Genomic DNA, 27,211 nt, shown 5'->3' with positions numbered 1-27,211 from the left:
GGGTTACTAGACCCAGAGGCCGCCTCACCCTCCCCTGACCAAACGGTAGTGGAGCAGCTGTAAGTGATGGCCCAGCTGAAGGCAACGAGGGAATCCCTGCATCTGGAGCCAGGGCAGGCTCAGGCCCCTGACTCGGCCCAGCTGGTGCTTGTTGCAGGGGAACCTGTGCAGACTGGACTCTTCAGGGTCAGGCCCCAGACTTGGTTCAGGTGATGCCTGAGGCAAAGGATCCGGTGCAGACTGAGTCTCCTCTGGTTCCAAGCCCGAGCCCATCACAAATATGACAAAGCAGAGAGAGGGGGAAGTTCTGCTCCACAGCAGCTGTTCCCACTGAGTTCATCATGTGTGCCAGAGTAAACAAAGAGGTTCCAGTCACCACTTGCTCTGGGACTGCAGGGCTGAAGGCAATCGTGCTGTGTCTGCCCTTTCCATCAGCAGAGGGATGAAGGGCTGCTGGGACAGTTGCTGCAGCTTTGTCTAAATACAAGACACGATTGCCTGTCGACATCTCAAGCCTTTGGGCATTGTTAAAAGTTATTCTTCCTCTACTTTCTTCCTCCACATCCCTTCTGCTGGGTGTCTTGACTTATTTAGTTTTCAAGCCTGAGGACAGAACTATGTGCCCCCCCTGTCATTTCAGTAACAAAAGGGTCCCCCCTTCCTGTAAACGTCATAGAGTTCCATCTGCTGAGAAGCTTATTTCTAGTTTAGTTTACTAATTCATTTAAACAGAAACACTTCAAAGTGTTTGGGAAGTACCAACAACATCATGGTTTGCCAGTCCAGCCCCCCTCCATTCCTGTTCAATTTGCAGTTTTTTCATGTGGTCCCTGGCAATTCTTTCCAAGCCTTCAGAATTTTACAAGCTGCTCTGCTCAGGTGTGACATATACTTCTGAAGGCAAATGAAACATAAAAACACAAAGCAATGTAAACAATTACTTTTCCAATATATATATACATCTTTAAACAACACTTTTCAGAAGGGTAAACATGGTAACTGCAATGCTAGCGGAGTTAAGTGTGACGAAACAAACACACGTTTGGCATCTAAAACAGAACTGAATTAAAACTCGCCCAATGTTCTACCAATGGGACGCGGGTGGCGCTGTGGGCTAAACCACAGAGCCTAGGACTTGCCGATCAGAAGGTCGGCGGTTCGAATCCCCACGACGGGGTGAGCTCCCGTTGCTCGGTCCCTGCTCCTGCCAACCTAGCAGTTCAAAAGCACGTCAAAGTGCACATAGATAAATAGGTACCACTCCGGCGGGAAGGTAAACGGCGTTTCCGTGCGCTGCTCTGGTTCACCAGAAGCGGCTTAGTCATGCTGGCCACATGACCCGGAAGCTGTATGCCGGTTCCCTCGGCCAATAAAGCAAGATGAGTGCCGCAACCCCAGAGTTGGCCACGACTAGACCTAATGGTCAGGGGTCCCTTTACCTTTAATGTTCTACCAATGGCCAGCTGTCAAATTCTGCAAATGCAGAAACCAGCTTCATCCCAACCAGTCAATTTGGTTTTGGACCATTATCTTTTTCCCCATTCAAGTATTTCTCTCAACCACCTTTGCTCAGAGCCCACAAGCAGTGGGTCACATATCTTGCTGGTTTGTTACCACTACGGCAGCAGCAGCTGCTAATCGGGGGGGAAAGCAAGATGATAATTCTTCACATTAAAGCTTTGGAGATCATTCCTGCTCATATTAGTATCCGTAGCACTGCAGCTTTTCTTCCACCATGTTGCTGCCAGAGAAGGCCATCATAGTGCCCTGTCGATGTTGGGGCCTTCCAAATCCTGCCAGCAGGGTCGGCAACCAGGGGTGATGGGAACTGTAGTCTCGAAGGCATACTGGAGACCAAAAGTAGCCATTTCTCCAGGACTGTTTTGTTCTCTTCTGACCTACACTTAAATAGCTGACGCTTTCACAAGACCACATTCCCAGCATCTTCTCCAGCTCTTTCCCCCCAGGTTATTCTTCTTCCATTTACAATGGCCTAATAAATAAAAACAAAAACATACAACAGGCTGTTTTTGGTTCTCGGCTTCCTGAACATAAAATCAGCATATAAATATTTTTAACAGATTTTAAGGCTTTTTTGTATTGTACAGACCTTGTAAGTTGAGACTTTGTGGAGAAAGCAATGAAAAAATAATTGAGGGAGGGAAATCAATCAAGCATGCACCAATAAAAAGCAGGGCCTCAATCATTCCAATGTAAAAAATGAATAAAAAATCAGACCCCTGTGTAAAGACTTCAAACTAGTCACTGCACAAACATTGAACTTTTGAGAATATGCAAGGACCAACTTGAACAAGCCCAAGTATGCTGTTTATGACACTTGCATAGGTAAGGATGAAAACATAATATTAACAGTAAGACGCGAAATATCTGCGGCTCCCATAGGTTCTTCCAACCAGGAACCATAAGCTTAGGGTTATTAACACAATTATGACATAAAACTCTGGTGTATATGCCTCTTACAAGGCCATTAAGTGCCTCAATTTTTCACACCCCTTGTGCCATAGTACCGAAAACTCAAAAAAGAGCAAGGTAAAAATTGAACACAAGAGCCCTGTTGGATCGTTCCAAATGCCCAGCCAATTCAGAATCCTGTTCTCCAAGTGGCCAATCAGATCCCCCAATAGGAAGCCTACCAGATTTACCGTATTTTTCGGCCCATAGGGCGCACCTAGTTTTTTGGGAGGGAAATAAAGAAAAAAAAATTATTTCCCCCACAGGCGCGGGGCTGGGGCGGGGGAAGCCCGAGCTTCCCCCGACCCCAGCCCCCAGAACAAGCAGCTCTCCACAAGCCATGGGAGAGCTGCGCAAAGCCCGAAGCCTGGGGGGCGCTGAGCGCAGTGTGCCCCCAGGCTTCGGGGTGCAGGCAGCTCTCCACAAGCCATGGGAGAGCTGCGTGACTTCGTGCAGCCCTCCCATGGCTTGCAGAGAGCTGCGCGAAGCCCGAAGCCTGGGGGACGCTGAGCTCAGCGCCCCCCAGGCTTCGGGCTTCACACAGCTCTCCCACGGCTTGTGGAGAGCTGCCTGTTCTGGGGGCTGCGCACCGACCCCTCTCGCTCTCCAGGCTTCAGCGAAAGCCTGTATTCGCCCGCCCATAGGACGCACACACATTTCCCCTTCATTTTTGGAGGGGGAAAAGTGCGTACTATAGGGCAAAAAATACGGTAATAAGGTTTTATGAACAAAGCAGCAAACAAGCACATGTCTCCTTCATGGTTTATCTCCTCAGTCACTGCCTGAAGACTCAGAGAAGCAGTAGGAATATGCCAGTTGCAGACCACGAGAGCCCAGCTTGCTCTACAACGGTGTGGAAGAGGACTATACATCACAGAGCCCAAAGGCCTATGCAACTTCTCCAGATATCCCTATTGGGTTGACAGCAGGATGAGCAGCAAGTGCATTTGTAGAAAGCTGTCTAATCTCTAGGCCAGCATTGCCAATGGCCTGGAATAATGGGCACTGTAGTCCAACACAGCTGATGCCCTTTCAGAACTGCTTATCACAACAGCATTTTATATTTCAATGCACTTTTAGTCTAAACCTAAAAGAGTACAGCAAGTTTATAAAGACAACACCCAATAAGGTAAAAAAAAAAGGGAATTAATTTATAATGAACTCAAAAAAATATTTCCCCAAAAGACCAGAAGCGTGTCTATTAGGTTTAATAGGAACAGAAATTAAAATGGGAGATCAAAATCTGTTTATGTATGCTACAGCTGCCGCGAGAACCCTTCTGGCTCAAAGATGGAAAGTACAAGATATACCGACTATCCAGGAGTGGCAGGTGAAGTTGACAGACTATGCAGAACTTGCCAAACTGTCAGGGAGGATCCAGGATCAGGAAGATCAAAGATACCAAAATAACTGGAGAAAATTTATTGAATATTTAAAGAAGAACTGTAAAGAGGTTAAGACACTAGCAGGATTGACATAATACCTCCAATGTATATTAGTACTATTACGAGAATGATGTGCGCGATAGAAAGGGGTTAAATATACCAATTGTGGGGAGGGAGGGGAGTCGCGACTCGGGAGAGTCAAAGGGAATGTATGGTATTATTATAATTTGTTGGAAAAGAATATATAAGGAAAACAATAAAAAATTACTTTAAAAAAAAAGTTTATAAAGACAACACCCCACAGTGGTCTTAACGACACAGACACACACACACCCGGCCCGCAAAAGGCATTCTCATTAATACCTTGAGAGTCAAAACTGCTGTACATACCCACTTCAGGATTATGTGGCCATTCCAACAGCATGCAATGAACTTTCAATTGTACTAGAATGGGAAGAACAAAATTGTATAAGAGTTAAGACAGCTGCTTCTCAAACTGGGACTCCCAATGTACTCCTGGGCTGGTCACACAATGAGTGTGTGTCTGTGTCATTTCTCTCCCCCCCCCCCAATTTCTAGGGAGTTCAAAGAAAATTCATGATGAGCCTATAGCACTTCTGTCGTGGATCCTCTTGGAGTGACTTGGTTACTGACCCCCTGCCTATTAAACTCTATTTATATAAGCAATATATGCTCTAATGCCCACACGCTAATTAAAACATGGAATATATAATATGCAATTGTCCAGTGTTAAATTTGAACACAAGAGTCTTTTATTTTCTTTTTCAGCGAGAGGAGATAAGATTAGAAAGCTTAGCTGCTTGTGTCACCAGAGCTTTTTGCCGCTGTTATTGGGGAAAGATGTTGATGTCTTTTTATAATAACTTTTTTTTTTTACTTAAGCTCTTAAAAATATTGCTAGGCGGCCTGTAACAGGATACTTATAAGTTCAATAACTAATAATAGAAGGGGCTCAGCTCAGTGGTAGATTATCTGCTTCGCCTGCAGAAGGTTCCAGGTTCAATCCTTGGCATCTCTAGGTAGGGCTGGTAATGACCACTGCCTGAATCCATGGGGAGCCACTGCCAGTCAGTGTAGACAGCATTGAGCTTGATGGACCAATCTTCTTAACCAGGGGTCAGCAAGGCTTACTGGGAATGGGCCAGATCACTCCCGCGGAGATCCTCTGTGGGCCAGGCCAGCGCAGCACGACGCTGGAAATCGTGTCTGCGATGCCAGAAATCGCGCCTGCGTAGAAGCAATTTCTGGTGCCACGGACATGCACAGACACAATTTCCAGCGTCTGGGCATGTGCAGAAGCGATTGCTAGAGCCACAGAAGAGTCCCTGCGCCGCGCTGCTTTAAATAATAATAATAATAATAATAATAATAATAATTTATTATTTATACCCCGCCCATCTGGCTGGGCCTCCCCAGCCACTCTGGGCGGCTTCCATAAAAACCAAAAATACAATAAAATATCACACATTAGAAACTTCCCTGAACAGGGCTGCCTTAAGATGTCTTCTGAATGTCAGGTAGTTGTTTATCGCTTTGACATCTGCTGGAAGGGCGTTCCACAGGGCGGGCGCCACTACCGAGAAGGCCCTCTGCCTGGTTCCCTGTAGCTTTGCTTCTCGCAATGAGGGAACCGCCAGAAGGCCCTCGGCGTTGGACCTCAGCGTCCGGGCAGAATGATGGGGGTGGAGACGCTCCTTCAGGTATACTGGACCGAGGCCGCACAGCATTCGGGGACTCACCAAGCAGGCGGCTCATGGGCCGGTTAAATGGCCTCCGTGGGTCACTTCCGGCCCATGGGCCTTAAGTTGCCGACCCCTGTTCTTAACTCAGTATAATAATAATAATAATAATAATAATAATAATAATAATAATTTATAATTTATACCACGCCCATCTGGCTGGGCTTCCCCAGCCACTCTGGGCAGCTTCCAAAAAAATATTAAAATACTGTAATACCTCAAACATTAAAAGCTTCCCTAAACAGGGCTGCCTTCAGATGTCTTCTAAAAGTCTGGTAGTTGTTCTTCTCTTTGACATCTGTGGGAGGGCGTTCCACAGGGCGGGTGCCACCACCGAGAAGGCCCTCTGCCTGGTTCCCTATAACTTGGCTTCTTGCAGGGAGGGAACCGCCAGAAGGCCCTCAGAGCTGGACCTCAGTGTCCAGGCAGAACGATGGGGGTGGAGACGCTCCTTCAGATATACTGGACCGAGACCGTATAAGGCAGCTTCCTGTGTTCCTAAGTAAATTATGTTTATATGTGGACCTCACTCCCAAAGGTTTAAGCAGCACTGGATTGAACACGACTTTTTAACAATGCCACTAGCACAAAGCAACGGTTACAGTAAGCAAACACTACCCATGTGAAGCAATGTCTCCTTCATGGTTTATCTCCTCAGTCACTGTCCAAAGACTCAGAGCAGAAGTAGGAATATGCAGGTTGCAGACCTCATAGAGCCCAGCTTGCTCTCCAACGGTGTTGAAGGGGACTATACGTCACAGAGCCCAAAGGCCTACGCCCCCATATGCCACATGGACAGAGCTGAGAGAGAGCAACCTCTCCAGATATCCCCGTTGGGTTGACAGCATGAAGTGCGTCCATTTCTAGAAGATTTCTTGTCTCTAGGGCAGAAAGGAACAAGTATTCTCAAAATACTGGTGCCCCCAACTCCCAAGGGTAAAGTCCAGGGAGCAGAACATTTTTTTTTTTTGCGGCTGGAGACAATTGATGCGCTCCATAAGGTTACCAGATTTTTTCCAATGAATCTGGGGACACTTTTCAACTTCAGTCGGAATGACAGCTCGATAGGAAGTCTGCCTTTATTACTAAGATAATACATTAAAACAACTACATTAATGAAATTGAAGAGTTACCTTTGTTCCTAACTAGTTGTATTGTTCCGAGGAGTGCACCTTGCTGAGAAGACCTCTTCTTGACTCCAGCTTTGTTGCAAATTCCTGGCAATCCATGGAAAAATTACTTTGGACCGCTAGCATAGCTTTGATAGTGTCAATATCAAGCCTTGATCTCTGAGGTGTCCACATCACGTTCATGGAAGAATACACTCTCTCCACTGCAGTATTGCTTCCTGGTAGACAGAGACAGAGCTGAACCAACTTTTGTAGCTGTGGATAGGGGATCATCTTCTGAGAGAAGAATGAGAAAATGTCACTCCATCTTGAACACACATCAGCGCCATCTTCATTCCATTTAGTTATCTTTTCTTTTGATACATATTCTTTCAAAGAAGAAATTTCGTCAAATAAATGATCTTCACTTAGACCAACTCCTCCTATTCTTGATGAAAAATATTGGAGACACTCTTCAAAGTTTTCTCTCTGTGGACAAGTCCGAAGCAAAATGCACTCCATACACCTAGTATCTTCAGAGTGGGAGCTCCAAGCGGTTAGGTATTCAACAGCAGTGGTGTAGAAGTCTCTTGATATGGTGAGAAATTCTTCCTGCGTGCAGGAACCACATTCTTCGAGAGATGGCAAAAGTTTCCTCACCGAGATGGGAATAAACTTGTCATCACTCCTAGCCTGAAGTTTCTGAATTAAAATGTTGAGAATCATGCAAGATTCCACTGCTGTTACTTCCTCTCCTTCAGCTTGGAGTATGGAATCATGGAAAAGAGGCAGAGTTGAAGCAACAAAATTCATCCACAAATAGGTGCAAGGATCACTGAACCACTTTTTCAGCACGGCTGGGCATTTCTCCTCAGACAGAAAGAAGGATTTCAAGGCAGCATAATTTTCACAGATCCTTCTGATGGCTGGCAGCAGCAAAAGCCATCTGACATTGCTATAGCTAAGAATATTCTTGTGTTCTTGTCCTACAAACTCGCAAAACTCTTTTAGATGTTCTACTCTCACTGTAAATATGTGGAAATAACCAAAAATCTTTACCACAAGTCCTTCAACATCAACAGGGATTGAATTTATTGCAGAATGTGCACTGTTATGTATCATTTGAGCGTTATACCCCAAGCAGAGAATATTCTTTCCCAAACCTTCCTTCATTTTGGTGAGGACATTGTTTGAACCTTTCCTCTTCAGACCACCAAAGTTCGTGTTCGTATTGTCTGCTGAAACGGCTACCACTTTATGCTCCAAACCAAGATGCTTGATTGTTTGAAATGAAGCCGTGTATATTATTTCAGCTGTTTCCCCTGTAATTTGAACAAAGTCCACAATTTTATTACGGATGGATACAGCTTTCTCAGCATTCACATGTACGTAGCGAACAATAATGGGTAGTAATTTTGTATTACAATGATTGGAAGCATCTAGAAGTATAGTTACAAAAGAAGCTCTATTGCTTTCTTCTACAGCTTCGGCAATCGCCCAGGGAGCAATGACGTGTTTGACAATGGCTTCGACTTTTGTTCTGGAACACATGAATTTCTTAACCAAGCTGGAAGCACAGTCCATAGACTTGAAACTGTGGTAATGCCTCACGGTATGAAATGCGAAAGTTCCTTCCTGAAGGGCAATGTTTATTTCACTTTGATCTGGCACAATCGTCTTAAAGTATGCCGATACGTTCTTTGCGTTGCTACTTTCCCGAATCAAGGAGCTTTTATGTCTTTTAGTTGCAACATGTTCAACGACTGAGGTTCGCCCGCCACTTCCAACGGTAAAAGTTACTTCACATAGTGAACAAAATGCAGAATGTTCCTTCACTCCTCTTCTGATAAATGGAAAATCCTTTAGTATCAAATCATTAACCACACATTTTCGTTTCTTCGATGTCTTATTAGCTTCAACAACTACAATATAAATTACAAAAAGTACACGTGGATGCGTTAAAAGCCTGCCGATACTGCCAAAAGCAAACACTCAACACTGGAAAAAGCAACAGAATAAAAGAGGAAGAGGAAAACGGAAGTGAGATGTGAAAACAAGTGCGAGTTGGCAGGGAGCCAACCACATTTCGAGAGAAAACCATGCAATAGCAGCTAGCCAATCACACTTCGATATACGGTACATATTGATGTGTCTTGTGCTGTTGAACCAATCACGCAACATTCATTCCCTACTAATTCCAAAAAGAAACTCAAGAATGAGTTGTTTCCTTCCAAAGAGAAGTTATCTTATAAATCTACAACACTTAAAATATAAATTCGGGGACATTAAATTAAACCCAGGGACATTTCGAGGATGGATTTTGTCAGGGGACTGATTTGTAAATCTGGGGGCTGTCCCTGGGAAACAGGTATTGAGAGAGTCAGAACTTACAGGGTTAAGAAGTTCTGAGTGACGCTTCACATTCTTGGAGGTGTGTTTAGAACACGGAAGTGGGAGTGGTCAGTATCTCTGAGAGAGAGAGAGAGACACACACACACACGCAGTGTGAGTCTAGCCAGATCCGGGAGAGGGTCAAGATGAGTGCGCTGTCACCGGGAAAGTAACGATTTGTTGTTTTTGTACGAGATTAAAGCTACTTGTAAGATAAGGAAGACACCGAGCGTCTGCCTGATTTATTGCTGCACACAAGGCTTACTTCTGACGCTGTGCTAATCTCTGCTAACTGGAGCTGGGGCCCAGAGGAGCAGAGTCACGCCACGGAAGCGTGTGGACTCCATGGGGCAAGCGAAGCTGCCAGAAAAGTTCCCCAAAACAGGAACATCTGGTAACCTTACAATAACAGAGTAAGGTTTCAATAGACTAAAGAAAAGCCTTCTCCCTTAGACATAACTGGGAAAGGAGGCTGTGTAAACCAGGGGTCAGCAAACTTTTTCAGCAGCGGGCGGTCCACTGTCCCTCAGACCTTGTGGGGGGCCGGACTATATTTGGTTGGGGGGGGGTAATGAATGAATTCCTTGGCCCACAAATAACCCAGAGATGCATTTTAAACAAAAGGACACATTCTACTCATGTAAAAACACGCTGATTCCTGAACCATCCGCAGGCCGGATTTAGAAGGCGATTGGGCCTTAGTTTGCCTACCCATGGTGTAAACACTTTACCTTCCAAGTACATTCTAATCACAGACACACACTCAAAGAATTATGAGTTTATCCCTCATAGCTACCAGTAACTGCTAAACTACAGTGCTACAGGAAAGCATGCGCTTCAAATGTGCTTTACATAACTTTAGAGCACATTTGAAGCACATGCTTTCCTGTAGCACTGTAGCTTAGCGGTCACTGGTAACTAAAGTCCAAGAGTAACACCTGAAGATATTCCATTTGCATAAAATCATGCTGTTCCTATCTTTGAAAGTGTTCCCAACCTGGTGCCTTTCAGTTATTGCTGGATTACAACTCCCAGTCATTCTTGGCTATTGGCCATGCTGACTGGGGCCAATAAGAGTTGTAGTTCAAAACATCTGGATTGCACCAGGTTGATGAAGGCTAGTCTGGGTAGTAATCTTAAAATCAAACAGAAAAAAATTATCCAGTACCTTGCATTTCCAAACCAGACATGTTCACCTGTGGATCAAATGCACTCTTCAGCAGCATCCAATGAGGTTCTCAAGGCTTTCTGACCACAAAACAAAAGTGCACATTAGTGTATTACAACTGCCTGAAACACAGATTCATACAATACCATTGGCACCAAGCAATGTACAACCTAAGGTAAAGGTAAACGGACCCCTGACCATTAGGTCCAGTCGTAGCCGACTCTGGGGTTGTGGCGCTCATCTCGCTTTATTGGCCGAGGGAGCTGGCATACAGCTTCCAGGTCATGTGGCCAGCATGACTAAGCCGCTTCTGGCGAACCAGAGCAGCGCATGGAAACGCCGTTTACCTTCCCGCCGGAGCGGTACCTATTTATCTACTTGCACTTTGATGTGCTTTCAAAATGCTAGGTTGGCAGGAGCAGGGACCAAGCAACGGGAGCTCACCCCGTCGCGGGGATTCGAACCGCCAACCTTCTGATCGGCAAGTCCTAGGCTCTGTGGTTTAACCCACAGCGCCACCTGCGTCCCTATGTACAACCTAGCATCCAAGAATACACTGCATAAACATTTATGACCAAACTTGTCTTTGTTTATAAATGATTGGTTTCAGGAAAGCTATAAAGCCTCACAAAGATTAGAGCAGGCACCCCCAACCTGCGGCCCTCCAGATGTTTTGGACTACAATTCCCATCATCCCTAACCACTGGTCCTGTTAGCTAGGGATCATGGGAGTTGTAGGCCAAAACATCTGGAGGGCCGCAGGTTGGGGATGCCTGGATTAAAGCAACTACTGCTAAGAATATCTGTATTTTTGCAGATTAAATATTGATGCTTCAGAGCCTCATACAACTTTTAAATACAATCTTGCTTGAAATGATCAAAGTTGAAAGGTTTCTCCCCACCCATCAGCACCGCAATATGCACATGTGTACACTGTTAAGAGGACCCTAGCAAGCAGAAAAAAAGCTTTTAAAATCAAACCTAGGACAGTGCTAGTGCAGATGAAATGGGAAGAGGGGAGAACCACGTACAGTGGTACCTCAGGTTAAGAACTTAATTCGTTCTGGAGGTCTGTTCTTAACCTGAAACTGTTCTTAACCTGAAACACCACTTTAGCTAATAGGGCCCCCCGCTGCAGCTGAAGCACGATTTCTGTTCTCATCCTGAAGCAAAGCTTTTAACTGAGGTACTATATCTGGGTTAGCGGAGTCTGTAACCTGAAGCGTATGTAACCCGAGGTACCACTGTACACCACCTTGAGCTCCCTTAAGGAAAGGTGAGAAACTAATTAAACAATAAAACTTTTTAGAGGGGTAAGAAAGATCTAATTTGCCTTGCAAGTTTAAAAGAACTTCACAAAGAAGACATCCATACAAACAGGTAGGACTAAGGCTGCTCATAGCTTTCTTCTCAAGTGCAGACAAGCCAAGAGGAATCCCAGATGGGAACCAGTGAAGTGCACTGCAAGTAGAGGAAGGGTTGCTTCAGGGCACCATTCTTCCCAGGCCTCAAAAACAAATTGCCACCCATGCCAGCTGCTGTCCTCCAAAACACACCCCGACTTGCTGCACCTGTTGAATTTCTGTCTGCCGCCACACTCTTTCAAGGCGCAGGGACTCTCCCTCTCCCAATAATTTATGTTATAGAGTTTTCTGAGGCACTAGCTGCAACAACGGCGCTCCTTCATCTTTGAAATTCCAGAAACAGGCGGAAATTCAACAGGGAAAGTCTCATCACTGAATGTTTCGCTGTTGCCCTTCTGCCCGTCAGAAATCTCATAAAAAGACAAGAGGGAGGGCAGCCTCGCCTTGCTACCTTAACATTTCACAAGGGTGAGCGCTGGGGGAAATATTTAAAGCACTGGATCGGAGAGCCAGCCTCTAACTTGGCTCGATCCTTCTTTCATTTATCGAGATATCAAAACAGTGCAATCATAAAAACAGCTTAAATAATCACTAATAATCATTACCTTCCCTAACTTATTGCTTCTGGTGAGATTAAACGGCCGCGCTTACCGCTCTTTAAGGCGGAGGCAGCAGCTCCACCACCTACCTCTTCCTCCTGCGCGCCTAGAAATGAACTCTGGACGAGCGGGACGTGGGTATTTATATCGCGCAAGGGCTGACGGGAAAGAGCAAGCCGTCCGGCTGCACGGCGCATGCGGCAAAGGTTTCCCGTCGAAGAGGAAAGCCGACGACTTTCCTCTGTCTGGGCGGCCCTCACTTCCGGCTCTCAATCGCCTTTTTCAGCGTGCGGGGCAATGTGGGAATAGTATTTTATTTTATTTTTAAATCGAAGAACAACAGCAAAAAAAAATGTCCTCGGCGCATAGTGATTATTTGAAAGCACTGCACGCCTGATTTCTCTCTCCCCTACCTCTTAAACCTCACTCCACTATAGCTATTTCTACCAGTTTTGCCCCGCACATGGCGGAGAACATCGATGGCCGATGGGGAACCGAACTTTTTACAGCGTCATGAAGACTGCACCTTTCAGGGTATGTTAATATCATCTATTGGCGACACAGCGCATGCGTAATAGCGATGGGGGGGGGCGAGGCAGGATACAGAGGAGCAGTGATTGGTTGAACTCCAAGGTGGCGCCGAGTTGAAAGAGAAGATTCTAAGACAAGAGACTCCGACGCCGTTCTGACCACAAGGGCGCCCTCTGCCGAGTGAAATGGCGAATTGCCTCTCGTGCGGAACGGAGGCCGAAAGAGGAACCCGGGTTATTCATTTTAATAAATATAGTTTGTATGTGCCCAACGACTTGTGAAAGTCTCACTTGTATTTTTGCTGCACCTTCATATTTTAAATGAGTTAGTTTATTCAATTTAAAAAAGCACACACACCTCACATCAGCTTAAAAAACAAACAAACATTTGGCCAAAACCACATGCTTAAGATCCAGTAATAATAATAAACATGGCAGAAAACTGAAGTGTGTTTGGGGAAGACGCTTGGAGTGGTCCATGGCTTGCACAGATTATCACTGCGACGTAAGAAAAGCCCTGCTTGGCTGCCCTGTAGCCAGCCTAAAAAGTTCAGGGTGGGGACACCCAGCAAGTAATTTGGGGCATCTTATTTGTTATGTACTGAGTTGAATAGGATCCAAACTGCAGCAGTCTGATTGGTCCTAGAACAATACAGCAGTATGATTGGTTGGCAGGAACCACCCAATCATGCTCCAGATAGAAGTGAATCCACAACCTGATTGGCTTACAGTAGAATTCCGGAATTAGCCAATCATGTGCAGCCCATTGTGTAAATAATGTATATAAAGCAGATACTTTGAGAGGACATTCATTCATTCCTCCTCACCACTATGAGCTGAATAAAGAGCATGAAATCACTTTGCGACTCTGAGTATATTTCATTATTGAAGGAGGGGGTTCCCCAAACCTGACTGTGTAGTTACCCCAAACTAAGGCCCCAAAATAGGCCCCAAATTTCCCCTTTCTCTCTTCTAAAATCCACAGCTTCAGCTTTTAACACAGATTCAGCTATTCACAGTATTTCTCACAGATGCTGCTGTATAGGCAAAGCAAAGTGTTCTTTTTTTATCAGTACACGAATGAATGGCCCTGTTCTTGTCGAGTTGCAACAATTTTGGACACGGCTGGCGCACAGGCTTCTCACCCCCCCCCCTTGCTTCTCAACTCCCTTCCTGGGATGACGCCAGGAGCATGCTCAAGGATGCAGAACTCATGAGGCAGAGCTCCCGAGGAGGGGGAGAAAGGGGGAAAGGGGACCTGAAAAAAAGGATATATGCTGTGTGCAATGGCTGCAAAAGTTGTACTTGCTTGTGAATTATCACGCAGTGCCTTTCTGCTATCTGGAGTGCAGAAATAAACCTCTTTCACTGAATTTAACCCTCGGTGTCTGTTTGGCTCCTTTTCCCCTCCCCGGGAGCAATGCGCACCCACCCATGGGAAAAGGCCTTTAAGGCTTCATTATCCCTCTGTACATATTAATGCTTTACTTTGTATTCATTAAGGCTATGCTGGTGACAATGATAATTAAAGGTTCGTTTCTCATCTGTTCTTCAGTTGTACTCTGATCAAGTGCCTCACAAAGCGGTAATGGAACTTCCAGCTGGTATACTTTACACAACCGATGCTCCTTCTTGGCGACAGGAAGCTGTCTCCAAATCGCTTCCCCCTTCAAGATCCCCAGTTGATTTTCTGCCTTGTGGAGAGTTTTGGGGGGCTCCCGCATGGGTGCAATAGCTATTATTATTATTATTATTATTATTATTATTATTGAGAAGAGGAGGTTAAGGGGTGGTATGATAGCCATCTTCAAATATATAAAAGGATGTCACATAGAGGAGGGAGAAAGGTTGTTTTCTGCTGCTCCAGAGAAGCGGACACGGAGCAATGGATCCAAACTACAAGAAAGAAGATTCCACCTATACATTAGGAAGAACTTCCTGACAGTAAGAGCTGTTCGACAGTGGAATTTGCTGCCAAGGAGTGTGGTGGAGTCTCCTTCTTTGGAGGTCTTTAAGCAGAGGCTTGACAACCATATGTCAGGAGTGCTCTGATGGTGTTTCCTGCTTGGCAGGGGGTTGGACTCGATGGCCCTTGTGGTCTCTTCCAACTCTATGATTCTATGATTCTATGATTATGTTTGAACTAATAGCTTCAAGTTACAAAAAATGAGTTTCTGGCTAAATATCAGGAAGAACTTTATGACAGTAAGAGCTGTTCAACAGTGGAACAGGCTCCCTCCGGAGGCTGCGAACTCTCCTTCCTTGGGGGTTTTAAAGGTGAGGTTGGAAGGCCATCTGCCATGGATGCTGAAATATACTCAGAGTCGCAAAGTGATTTCATGCTCTTTATTCAGCTCATAGTGGTGAGGAGGAATGAATGGAAGTCCCCTCAAGGTATCTGCTTTATATACATTATTTACACAATGGGCTGCACATGATTGGCTAATTCCAGAATTCTACTGTAAGCCAATCAGGTTGTGGATTCACTTCTATCTGGAGCATGATTGGGTGGTTCCTGCCAACCAATCATACTGCTGCATTGTTCTAGGACCAATCAGACTGCTGCATTCTGAATCCTATTGTTCTAGGACCAATCAGACTGCTGCAGTTTGGATCCTATTCAACTCAGTACATAACAGATGCTTTAGCTGAGATTTCTGCATTTCAGGGGGTTGGACTGAAAGACACTCAGGGTCCCTTCCAACTCTACAATTCTACGGTTCTATAACAAAGGGTCTGTGGGCAGCATGAAACTAAGCCACATGACTCTACATCCAAGAAACAAGTGGGCAGGATGTGTGATCCTACTGCATTGGACTGCAAGAACAGTGGACAACCAGCAATGCAAGGGAACCTTGGAGGGAAACGATGAGCAAGACGTTTTGGGAAAAGGTGGGTTTTCAAAGGTGGCACAGGAGAGCCCTTCATTGGAAAAGCCATCATCCTGGCTTGGGCCTTGGTCAAGAATTGACACTGCAGCTGAGGCTGATGGGAGTTGTCCATCAGTCAACAACTTACAAAAGGCCACATGGACCAGAGCTTTCCAAACTGTGTGTTGAGACACATTAGTGTGTTGGCTGCAGTGTGTCACATGAAAGTTCCCTGCGCTCCTCCCGGGGCTGGAAAGGGGTTAGTTTAACCTCCGGTTTTCTAGTAGTATAACCGAATTACTGTGTTGCGAAATGATGCATGCCTAAAAAGTGTGTCACTAACATGAAAGGTTTGGAAAGCTCTGACGTGGACCTTGTGGGGCCCTTTTGCAAACTGGTGGTGAGACTCTTGTGGGCACCACACAAAGTGTTGGTGCTGACCTTTAAAGTCCTAAACGGCCTCAAAGGCCCGGTATACCTGAAGGAGCATCTCCACCCCCATTGTTCAGCCCGGACACTGAGGTCCAGCGCGAGGTCCCACTGCGCTCCACAGGCTTTAGGCGGCTATCCCTGAAGCCTGGAGAGCAAGAGGGGTTGGTGTGCACCGACCCCTCTTGCTCTCCAGGCTTAAGCGAAAGCAACGCGAAGCCTCTGGAGCGCGGAGGGAGCGCTCCCTCTGCCCTTCAGAGGCTTCGCGTTGCTATCGCTGAAGTCAAGGAGCCTGCATTCGCTCCATAGGATGAACACACATTTCCCCTTAATTTTTGGAGGGGGAAAAGTGCGTCCTATAGAGCGAAAAATACGGTAGTTGATAAATAAATAGAACCATGGAAGGATGGAAGGAAAGTCAATGATTCAATGTATGGTTATAATTAATGTGAAACATTGTAATGAAAAATGATAAATAAATATTTTTTTTTTTTAAAGGCGTTCTTGCAGCAGAATCCAACTCTTCCCAACCTGATAAATAAGATAGCTAACCATTAGCCAACCACCTTGAGTAATGTTTGCTCCGCAACAGATGGCCAGGCCCTCCCTCATCCCTTTGTGAAAGATTAAACGCTTTTATGGCATCCGGAAAAGGATGGGCGAATTAACTCTCCAGCAGCCAAACTGTGTCTCAAGGCAAAACTGAAAACCGAAGAGTCTTGTGACGCCTTGAACACCAGCAAGACTTAGGAGGCATTGTTTAGTGACAAAGACATTTATATGCGTCTAAGGCTAACCATTTTCTTAGCTGAGAAGGGACATGAGAAGGGACATAGCTCAGCCTCCGTTTCGCCTGCAAATCCAATCCCCCAAACCAGTCCCTGGCAGCCTCTCCAGGACAGACTGGGACAGACCCCCGTCTGAAAAACCAGGAGATGCGCTGCCAGTCAGTGGAGACAGCATTGTGCTAGATGGACCAATGGCGTGACTCCATAGAAGTCCGGTGCTGTGATGGCTGGTGACTGCTGCGATTGGTGGAAGGCAGAGAGGCCAGGCAGACGTTGAAGCCAGTGCCAACAACAGGAAAAACCAACTTATTCCCTCTCTTTTTAATTTATTTATAGATTTTTCACAAAAAAGTTGAACTTTACAAAGTTCAACAGACCATAAATTACTTTATCCATTGGCTTCCCATCCCCGCTTCCATGGTTTCCATATTTACCCCTGAATGCTGCATATTTCACATACAGTCATACCTCGGGTTACAGATGCTTCAGGTTGCGTTACTTCGGGTTGCGGACCACCGAAACCCGGAAGTACTGGAACGGGTTACTTCCGGGTTTTGGCGGTCGCGCATGTGCAGAAGCGCTGAATCGCAACCGTGCATGCGCAGCCGCGCCGCTGCGGGTTGCGGACGCTGCAGGTTGTGAATGTGCATCCCGCACAGATCATGTTCGCAACCCGAGCGTCTACTGTATACTATTTGACACATCTGTTTTAACCTATTTAACCCTGTCGCTCATATTTCAAGCCCTGCTCGCGTTTTCATGTTGCTGCGGTAGTTCTTTAAATACTCAGTAAAAGGTCTCCAGTCCTCGATGGATTTTCCATTTTTTTGTTCTCCAGTCTTGCCAGTTCCGTGCACTCCATGCTCTTCAACAGCCATTCTTCCTTTCCTGGAACCTCTCCTTCTTCCCCTCTTTGGGCGTAGTGTTCGAGCTGCTGCCGTTATATACAAAAACCAACTCATTCAACTTTTGCCCCCGTCTTCCTCTCCGCCAAGTTTTACAGGGGCAGTACTGAGATTACAAAAGAGGAAGCCGACAGGGAAGGCTAGTTGAAAATAATAAAGCCAATGTACACCCATTTGTGGAAGGCGTTGGCTGCTAACAGGCCGAGATAGGTAGGGCAGGGACCCCTTTGTCCTACGTGACCACAGTCCTGATAAAATCAGTTTGGAAAATTGCACAGTCCCTGTACCCGAGTCGGGAAGTGGAACGGTTCCGGTTTGAGCCAACCTGGGAGAGGCAACCCCTTGGCTCATCCCTTTCATCTGCCTCTATATAAACCAACCCAAGTCCACAACTCAGCTGCCGTTGATCTCAGCTATGGCCTCCTCCGGAATCACTATCTGCCTGGAGAAGGATGATGCCAAGGCAGTTGCCCGAGTCCTGCCCTACGGGGGACAGGACTATGGGGAGCTGAAGCGCCAGTGTCTCCAGCAGGGATCGCTCTTCGTCGACCCCAACTTCAAACCCAGCCCCGAGTCGCTTGGATACAATAAGCTGGGACCTGGCTCCAAGAAAGCCCAGGGGGTGGTATGGCAGAGGCCAAAGGTGAGTCAAAACAAAGACATTCTCCTTTTACATCCAGTTCATTGATTATCAGGAGCACCGTATTTATCGCTCTATAAGACACACCAGACCACAAGACGCACCTAGTTTTTGGAGGAGAAAAACAAGAAAAAAAATATTCTGAATCTCAGAAGCCAGAACAACAAGAGGGATCGCTGTGCAGTGAAAGCAGCGATCCCTCTTGCTGTTCTGGCTTCTGGGATAGCTGTGCAGCCTGCATTCGCTCCATAAGACGCACACACATTTCCCCTTACTTTTTAGGAGGAAAAAAGTGAGTCTTATAGAGCAAAAAATACAATTCCCAAAAGAAGCAAGCATTGTACAACAGCCAGTCTGTTGAGTGTTTTGGGGATGCTAGCATCTTGGGAGGGGGGAGGGAGTAACATAGGTGTTATACATTTTGGGGGGGGACCCCTAAACCCCAGAAATTAATAAATGGTATGGTTTTGTTGATTTGGGATGTGAAGGGAGAAATAGAAGCTGCAGAGTAATTCTTGAGCTGAGAAAAACTGCTCAGCTTGCAGACCTAACATGCAGAATAAGAGAAGAAGAAGCACGTACATTTAGAGAAGACTGGAAAATGTTTATTGAATATATGGGAAATGATTGTGTAGCTGAAAATGTTGGCAGCATTCAGATATGTTCAACAGTGTAAATAAGTTTTGATGTGTGTAATAATGGAATATTGAGTGGTGTAAAGGTAAAGGTAAAGGTACCCCTGACCATTAGGTCCAGTCGTGACCGACTCTGGGGTTGCGGCGCTCATCTCGCTCTATGGGCCGAGGGAGCCGGCGTACAGCTTCCGGGTCATGTGGCCAGCAGGACTAAGCCGCTTCTGGTGAACCAGAGCAGCACACGGAAACGCCGTTTACCTTCCCGCCGGAGCGGTACCTATTTACTGTATCTGCTTGCACTTGGACGTGGTTTCGAACGGCTAGGTTGGCAGGAGCAGGGACTGAGCAACGGGAGCTCACCCCATCGCGGGGATTCGAACCGCCGACCTTCTGATCGGCAAGTCCTAGGCTCTGTGGTTTAACCCACAGCGCCACCCGCGTCCCTTTTGAATGGTGTAGCTTTTGTAAAATATGCAGGGATTTATGATACGGTATATAAAATGAACCATGGAAAGAGAAGAAGGGAAGTCACTGATATTTTAAGGATGTAAAACTGAGTATTTTATATTGTAAAACAGAAAAATTAATAAACATTACATACAAAAAAATAAGGGAATTCCTGTGCTAGCTTAATCAAAACGACCCGGCCAAGCTAGGGCCATTAAGAAACACAGAGGCAGGGATTTGGAAAGTTGTCAGGGTAACTTGTGTGTTTGAGGCAACAGGAAAAGAGAGTCTGGCAGCAAGGAGTGCTGGGGGAAGAAGGGGCAGAGAAAGACTGGGATCCATCTTGGGCAGGCTGGCTGCAGAGTTGATGGGGAGAGGTGTCTTGGACTCCAGGGCTGAAGGGGACAAGCCCCTCTTGAAAGGACCGTGCTGTAAGATCTGGACTTCCTCCATGCCGACTGAAGGTGTAAATCAGTGAATAAACCATATTTCTTAAAGCTACGACAGTTTCTGCTGTGTCTCAATTCTAGAAAGGAACATATAGACCCCATGGGCTCTTGCCACCGCTCGGCAGAGAGGTGGGGAGGCACATAATAATAATAATAATAATAATAATAATAATAATAATAATAATAATTTATTTGTACCCTGCCAATCTGGCTGGGTTTCTCCACAAAGACCAAAAATACACTAAGATGTCACACATTAAAAACTTCCCTGATCAGGGCTGCCTTAAGATGTCTTCTGAATGTCAGGTAGTTGCTGTTCTCTTTGACATCTGGTGGGAGAGCGTTCCACAGGGCGGGCGCCACCACCGAGAAGGCCCTCTGCCTGGTTCCCTGTAGCTTTGCTTCTCGCAATGAGGGAACCGCCAGAAGGCCCTCAGCGCTGGACCCAACTTTTCTAAAATGTGGAAAGCCAGGTTTACACCTCCAGCTCACCTGGTGGGCTGGGGATTTCTTAGAAGGAAAGCACCGAGTGCATTCCAAGCCAAGGAACTGTCTCTCAGGTACCAGAACTGGACACAGTCCCTGCACACAAAAGCCCATTCCTCCTGGTTGCACCAGGTTTGTTTCAGCAGCCTGTTATTGCAGAAGTAGGTAATGGAAACAACTTTTCCGTGTTGTCTTTGCAGGACATCTGCAAGCCCCAATTGCCCTGCTTTATCTGTGAAGGAATGAACCGTACAGACGTCCGCCAGGGGAAACTGGGTAATGTGTCATATGTTTGCCTTCTCTGTAGCTTATTGCTTTGCTGTTAAATTTTCTTCCCTGCTTTCTGGCCTGACTTTTGCGCCTTCAACAGCGGAAACTGTCACCTGTATGACTACAACTTTGCGGAGTGGGGAGAAAGCATCAACTTTTGCATTTCTGACGCAGATTTAGAGAATTAAACAGCAGAGCGTCTCTGCTAGGAAAAGAGTCAGCCACACACCACTTCTTCTTTGGCGATCACTCGTAGCCGAGTAAGATTTCTTCCATAAACAAGGTTTTAACAATGAGTCTGTGACTGTGGAGGCCAATTCAGGATCCACATGTCCTCCCACAGTGGGGACATTGTATTTCATTAGAGCATGGGTAGGCAAACTAAGGCCCGGCAGCCAGATCCGGCCGAATCGCCTTCTAAATCTGGTCCACGGACGGTCTGGGAATCAGCGTGTTTTACATGAGTAGAATGTGTGCTTTTATTTAAAAAGCATCTCTGGGTTATTTGTGGGGCATAGGAATTTGTTCATTATTTTTTTCAAAATATAGTTTGCCCCCCCCCCCAAGGTCTGAGGGACAGTGGACAGGCCCCCTCCTGAAGAAGTTTGCTGACCCCTGCATTAGAGGTTTGTTGATATAAAAAGGTAAAGGGACCCCTGACCATTAGGTCCAGTTGTGACGACTCTGGGGTTGCGGCGCTCATCTCGCTTTAGTGGCTGAAGGAGCCGGCGTACAGCTTCCGGGTCATGTGGCCAGCATGACTAAGCCGCTTCTGGCAAACAAGAGCAGCGCACAGAAACGCCGTTTACCTTCCCACCGAAGCGGTACCTATTTATCTACTTGCACTTTGACATGCTTTGGAACTGCTAGGTTGGCAGGAGCTGGGACTGAGCAACAGGAGCTCACCCCGTTGTGGGGATTCAAACCGCCGACCTTCTGATCAGCAAGTCCTAGGTTCTGTGGTTTAACCCACAGCGGCATAGTCATTCATTAATTTTGAGTTGCCACCCTTTTCTTTTGGTGCTGCCCCTGTGCCTTCGGTGGCAGCCTGGCATACCGAAATTTAGAATGAGCACGATTTCATCCTCTCTGTAATCCTCTTCATTATAGTAAAACTCACATGAGTAAAGCTGTCTTTCTACTTGCTAAATTTGTGCATGCCAAGAACGGTTATGAAAAGGCAAGTCTAATTGGCTGCCTGATGTTACATCTTTACCACAAATGTAAACTAGCTAAACGGAAGTAAACCAGCTTAATGGATGTGGTTTCCCTCAGGGAACCCTGGGATTTGTAGTACCAGGACAGGGCTAGCAGTTCTTGCAAGTATTGTCCTCACTAAACCATCATTTCTATAATGCGTTGGGAGGAAGAAAGCCGTTATCAATTAACATTTAACGACTAGTTTATGTCTGGGGTGTAGAAAGCAGCTTCGCTTTACAAACATGAGAAGGTTTCAAAACTCTTTGTTCCTTATCAATCCTACAACTAGTGATAAACCAAATTATTACAGAGCTGCTATTTGTTTTCTTCCTGCTGCTGTGCCTTTTACAGCAGTCCGACAGTCAGGAATTCAGTAGGCGAAGCTTTCTTTAGCGTCAAGATGACAAATCCTTCATCTCGTGCTTTATGTATCTAGTTGCTGTTAAACACGCAACACAAATGGTGAGAAATTGGTATTATTTTCAATGCTGTGCATAATCCACAAAAATTTCTACACCAAGAAACCCCACATTTTGTTGACCAGAACCCATAAAATCAAATAATTCATATTAGGAATGGACAAATCTTTCCATTGTGGCTTCTCTCTGTTTTGCATTTTTATCATCTTAAATTCAGTTTGCCACATTTCTGCATCGGCTAGTGATTTATTTATTTTGGAAATTCCTCGCAAAAAAAATTGTCACAATTTAAGTGTTCATTTCTCCTACTGTATATTTTTATATGAAATTTTGCCCAGTATACACCTTTTTGCAAGCCATTTCCCCCTCCTAATGCAATTCATTTTTGTGCACACTTTCCATTATCTCAAAATTCAGAGAACTACGAATTCTGAAGGTATTTGGGGCCATGGGAATGATGCACATTAAACCAAATTTCTTTTCTGTTCCTAATTCAGATAAGCAGTTGAATTCCTTGCTTGTAGAAGAAACAGGCAGGTGTTCCCAGGGCTGCACACACAACATAATTTTAAAGCACGTGGCTCCCCCAAAGAATCTTGGGAACTGTAGTTCTGTGAGGGGCTGAGCTGCAGTTTCCAGAATTCTTCGCTGGGGGAGTCATATGTACACAATACTCGATGTACGAACTTGCCCTGATCTCTGTGTGATCCTCATTAAATTAAGCTGGTGTGGATGCCGCCTTCTATAGAATCCTGAGATGTTGTGCATCTATTTTCTGGAGCATTTGGTCTTTCAAACAGTGTAGAAATAAATAAATAGCAACCATCTTCTTTCTACCTCTGACAGGCGACTGCTGGTTCCTGGCAGCAGCAGCATCCCTCACATTGTACCCACATCTCCTGCACAGGGTGGTCCCACAGAGTCAAAGTTTTGAGACGGCAGACTATGCTGGCATCTTCCACTTCCAGGTGACTTTCATTACATCCCCTCCAGGAGGTCCAGTCAGGTCCCTGGTCAAAGCTTATTCCCATCACTGCTACCCTTGTACTTTGCTGGGTGAAAACGAAGCCTAGGCAAAGCCATTTCCTAGCACGGAGGTGCAGGGATTGCAGAATTTACAGCGTCAGAATGGAATCCTGGAGGCTTTCAAATGTCATTCAACTCCAGGTGTCATACGACTACAAAACCCATCATCCTTTTTCAAATAATTAATTAAATAATTTTTATTAGTTTCTGAATTTTAACAAATGCACCCAAATTATTTAAATTTAATACATTTTTTCAAAAGTAATTAGGTTTCCCACTCCCGTTGCAAGCATAGGTAAAGGTAAAGGGACCCCTGACCATTAGGTCCAGTCGTGGCCGACTCTGGGGTTGCGGCGCTCATCTCGCTTTACTGGCCGAGGGAGCCGGCGTACAGCTTCCGGGTCATGTGGCCAGCATGACTAAGCCGCTTCTGGCGAACCAGAGCAGCGCACGGAAACGCCGTTTACCTTCCCACCGGAGCGGTACCTATTTATCTACTTGCACTTTGACGTGCTTTCGAACTGCTAGGTTGGCAAGAGCAGGGACCGAGGAACGGGAGCTCACTCCGTCGCGGGGATTTGAACCGCCGACCATCTGATCAGCAAGTCCTAGGCTCTGTGGTTTAACCCACAGCGCTCCGTTGCAAGCATATGTCCATTACATTCCTGGTGTTACCGCTTCATTCTTCTTTTTTTATCACCTTCTCAACCTTCTACTAGTTTTAATCCATTTTCATAGCCAGCCGATTTTGTTACCTTGCAATCAGCACTATTAATATTACAACATCCATCATCCTTGACCATTGGCTATGCTGACTGTGGCTGATGGGAGTTGTAGTCCAACAACATCTGGAGGGCAGGCAAAGAACAGTGGTTTTCCTAATCAAAAGCATCTCATTCTCATTCATTTCCCTCCCACCCACCCGCTTCCTAGTTCTGGCAGTATGGGCAGTGGGTAGATGTCGTGGTGGATGACTTTCTGCCCACTGTGAATGGAAAGTTGATTTTCGTGCACTCAGAGGAGAAGGATGAGTTCTGGATGCCTTTGTTGGAGAAAGCCTACGCCAAGTGAGTGGAACACCAGCTATTTAATGCACTGCTTAATTTGGGCGTTGTCGGGAGCCAGAGTCAAGCATAGGTCAGCGATAAAGTCAACTATTGATTCAAGAAACTAAGACAGCGCAGGCCTGGTGACCCCAGCAGCTCAGTAGGTTTTGCCCAAATGCGGCAGCTCTAAGGATAAAAGGTCCCTGCCTTCCCACAGCTGCCTAAGAACCCCCCTCTGCAGGGCTTTTGCCAAGCAGTTGCAGACTGTGTCTGTGCACAACCAATCTCTGCTCATCCTTTTTCATTTCTCTGTGTGTTCCAAGAGATGGGGGGAAGGGAGCTGGTCACAGCAGAAGGGGGAGACTCCCTGGATTCTTCAGCTCATAGCTGTCAACTGTCCCTTATTGGGCGGGAAAGTCCCTTATCCCAGCGCTGTGTCCCGCTGCTGTCCCTTATTGATAATGTCCCTTAAATTTCCCGGGTTTCGAAGGAAGCAGCTCCTCTCCCTCCCTCCCTGCCGGCCAGGGAGGAGGGAGGCTCCAACTGTGTTGTTTGGCTGCGTTGCTCACCCAATAAGGAGTCTAAGAACGACGGGGGGGTGGAGCTTGCATGCCTTGTGCCAATCAAATCGGCCGTGTTGCCTGGGGACTCGCCTTTGCTCAGCACTTCCCAGCGGAGAGGTGACGGTGGTTTTCCTTGCTGCATCCCCTTTGCTGGGTTGCTGTGCTGTGGGAACCACCGCTTGAGGCTTCGTTTGGCTGCTGGCTGGGCTTTCTGCCTTTGGCTTGGAGGGGCTCAGAAGTTGAACATACCTGTGTTCGGAAAATCCCTTATTTTGGCTGCTGATCCCTTATTTTCGAGGCTGCTGGTCCCTTATTTTCAAATCTGTAAGTTGACAGCTATGCTTCAGCTGCCTCTTGGGCCCCCCTCCTCTCCAGCCTCTGCTTCTGCCTCTGATTCTGGACTGCTCTCTGCCACAGACTCTCCCCGCTCACTAAGCCCTGTCTCTTCAGCTTCCGACACCTCCTCCTCCCAGTCTTCTCCCTCTTCTCCCTCTGACCACTAATCGTCGTCCCACCACCAATCCCTGGGCTCTGAGTTTTCTTCCCTTGGGGGTTCCCCAGCTGGTGCCTTCCACCACTCCTCTGCATTTGGCCAGTCCATGACAGTTGAGGCCTTCCAGCTGTTGTCGGACTACAGTTCCCATTACCCCTCTGCATTGGCCACACTGCCTGGGCTGATGGGTCCTGGAGTCCAACAACATCCGGCGGAGCAGCAATGAGGGTCCTCCAGGTGTTGGCAAGCTCCCTTTCTCACCAGCCTTTGCCAGCACAGTCATAACTCTCTGCAGCTGATGAGAGTTGTAGTCAAGCAATACCCAGAGGTCCACAGGTTTCCCAGCTTTAACTAGACTAGGGCTGGGCAATATCTAGTTTTCAACTTTGTGATATATGGCCGGCTAAACATGGTGATATACCCAGGCCCGGATTTAGGTCTGATGAGGCCCAAGCTACTGAAGGTAATGGGCCCCTTTATATGTCCACTTGTCCTTTGTCAACAACAAATTGTCGCTGTTTTTGTGTTTAATATATGCTATATGGTAATTTATGGACCTAATAGGTCCATAGGGACGCGGGTGGCGCTGTGGGTAAAACCTCAGCGCCTAGGACTTGCCGATCGTATGGTCGGCGGTTTGAATCCCCGCGGCGGGGTGAGCTTCCGTTGTTCGATCGCAGCTCCTGCCTACCTAGCAGTTCGAAAGCACTCTTAAGTGCAAGTAGATAAATAGGTACCGCTTTATAGCGGGAAGGTAAACGGCGTTTCCGTGTGCTGCGCTGGTGCTGGCTCGCCAGAGCAGCTTCGTCACGCTGGCCACGTGACCCGGAAGTGTCTCCAGACAGCGCTGGCCCCTGGCCTCTTAAGTGAGATGGGCGCACAACCCTAGAGTCTGTCAAGACTGGCCCGTACGGGCAGGGGTACCTTTACCTTTACCTTTAATAGGTCCATATACAACACAAAACACTGTTGCTGTATGTAGGTGTTATTTTATCTTGTATTTTGGAAATGTACATCCAGGTTTTGTTTTTTTTAAGTCTTTTTGGGGCCCCCCAAGAGAGTGGAGCCCTAAGCTATAGCTCGGTATATCATATACTGATATATCACAATGTCTGAAATAAGGATGGAGCTATGTAGAGGCATTGGCTGACTTCACAGTTTCCCCCGCATTGTGATTTTTACATAGCAAACACACACACACACACACACACACACACACACACACACACACATGATTCTCAATATATGGCCCGGGCAAAATTTTTGAAACCAATCTCACAATATGGAATTCAAACCGGTTTTGGACGATATATCAACATATCACCCAGCCTTAAGCTAGACCCTCATCTAACCAACTTTCAAAAACGAAATACAGTCATACCTCAGGTTAAAGTCGCTTCAGGTTGGACGTTTTCAGGTTGCGTCCTGCAGCGACCTGGAAGTAACGGAACGGGTTACTTCCGAGCTTCGCTGCTCGCGCATGCGCAGGCGCTCAGAATGACGTCACGCACCTGCGCAGACGCGGCAAATCGCGACCTGCGTATGCGCAGACACAGGTTGCATTCTGCTCATGATGCAAACGGGACTCTGGAATGGATCCCATTTGCATCCAGAGGTACCACTGTACAAAGAGTTGTCATTCCATAGTCTCCAACTGCCCTGAAAATGCTGGGGCTGTTGTGAAACCCTTAAGCCACTGCAGCTTCTCACTATGCAACGCAAAGTCCCGAATTCTGAAAGCAGGGAAGAGGAGGAGCAGGGAGAGAG

The 27,211-nt window shown here is 46.4% G+C and overlaps 1 protein-coding gene and 2 long non-coding RNA genes across 4 annotated transcripts in view; 2 read left to right on the top strand and 1 right to left on the bottom strand.

Moving 5' to 3' along the window:
* Window positions 1–1,531: 1,531 nt before the first annotated feature.
* LOC310769145 lies at window positions 1,532–12,366 on the bottom strand. Of its 2 annotated transcripts, none has more exons than XR_014551442.1 (5): window positions 12,255–12,366; window positions 10,286–10,365; window positions 6,751–8,648; window positions 4,248–4,301; window positions 1,532–1,993 (listed from the first exon to the last, which is right to left on the bottom strand). It is a non-coding gene; the product is annotated as an uncharacterized lncRNA (long non-coding RNA). The 2 variants fall into 2 exon arrangements; XR_014551443.1 differs by having other exon boundaries at window positions 12,301–12,366.
* On the top strand, window positions 8,648–10,367 carry LOC310769240. Its single transcript, XR_014551563.1, has 2 exons — window positions 8,648–9,094; window positions 9,503–10,367. It is a non-coding gene; the product is annotated as an uncharacterized lncRNA (long non-coding RNA).
* Window positions 12,367–18,151: 5,785 nt separating the features above from the next.
* Window positions 18,152–27,211, top strand: part of CAPN12 (calpain 12) — a 35,226-nt gene continuing 26,166 nt past the window's right edge. Inside the window, exons 1-4 of the mRNA XM_083627167.1 lie at window positions 18,152–18,413; window positions 20,628–20,703; window positions 23,163–23,284; window positions 24,276–24,409. Of these exons, the coding sequence (XP_083483293.1) occupies window positions 18,186–18,413; window positions 20,628–20,703; window positions 23,163–23,284; window positions 24,276–24,409 (560 nt within the window). The 5' untranslated portion in view covers window positions 18,152–18,185. The remainder of the gene's footprint in view (window positions 18,414–20,627; window positions 20,704–23,162; window positions 23,285–24,275; window positions 24,410–27,211) is intronic.

This window comes from Podarcis filfolensis (assembly GCF_964270895.1).
Source record: "Podarcis filfolensis genome assembly, chromosome: 8".
Taxonomy (NCBI): domain Eukaryota; kingdom Metazoa; phylum Chordata; class Lepidosauria; order Squamata; family Lacertidae; genus Podarcis; species Podarcis filfolensis.
Note: the sequence above shows the minus strand (reverse complement) of the source record. Positions and strands in the feature narration are given on the sequence as shown.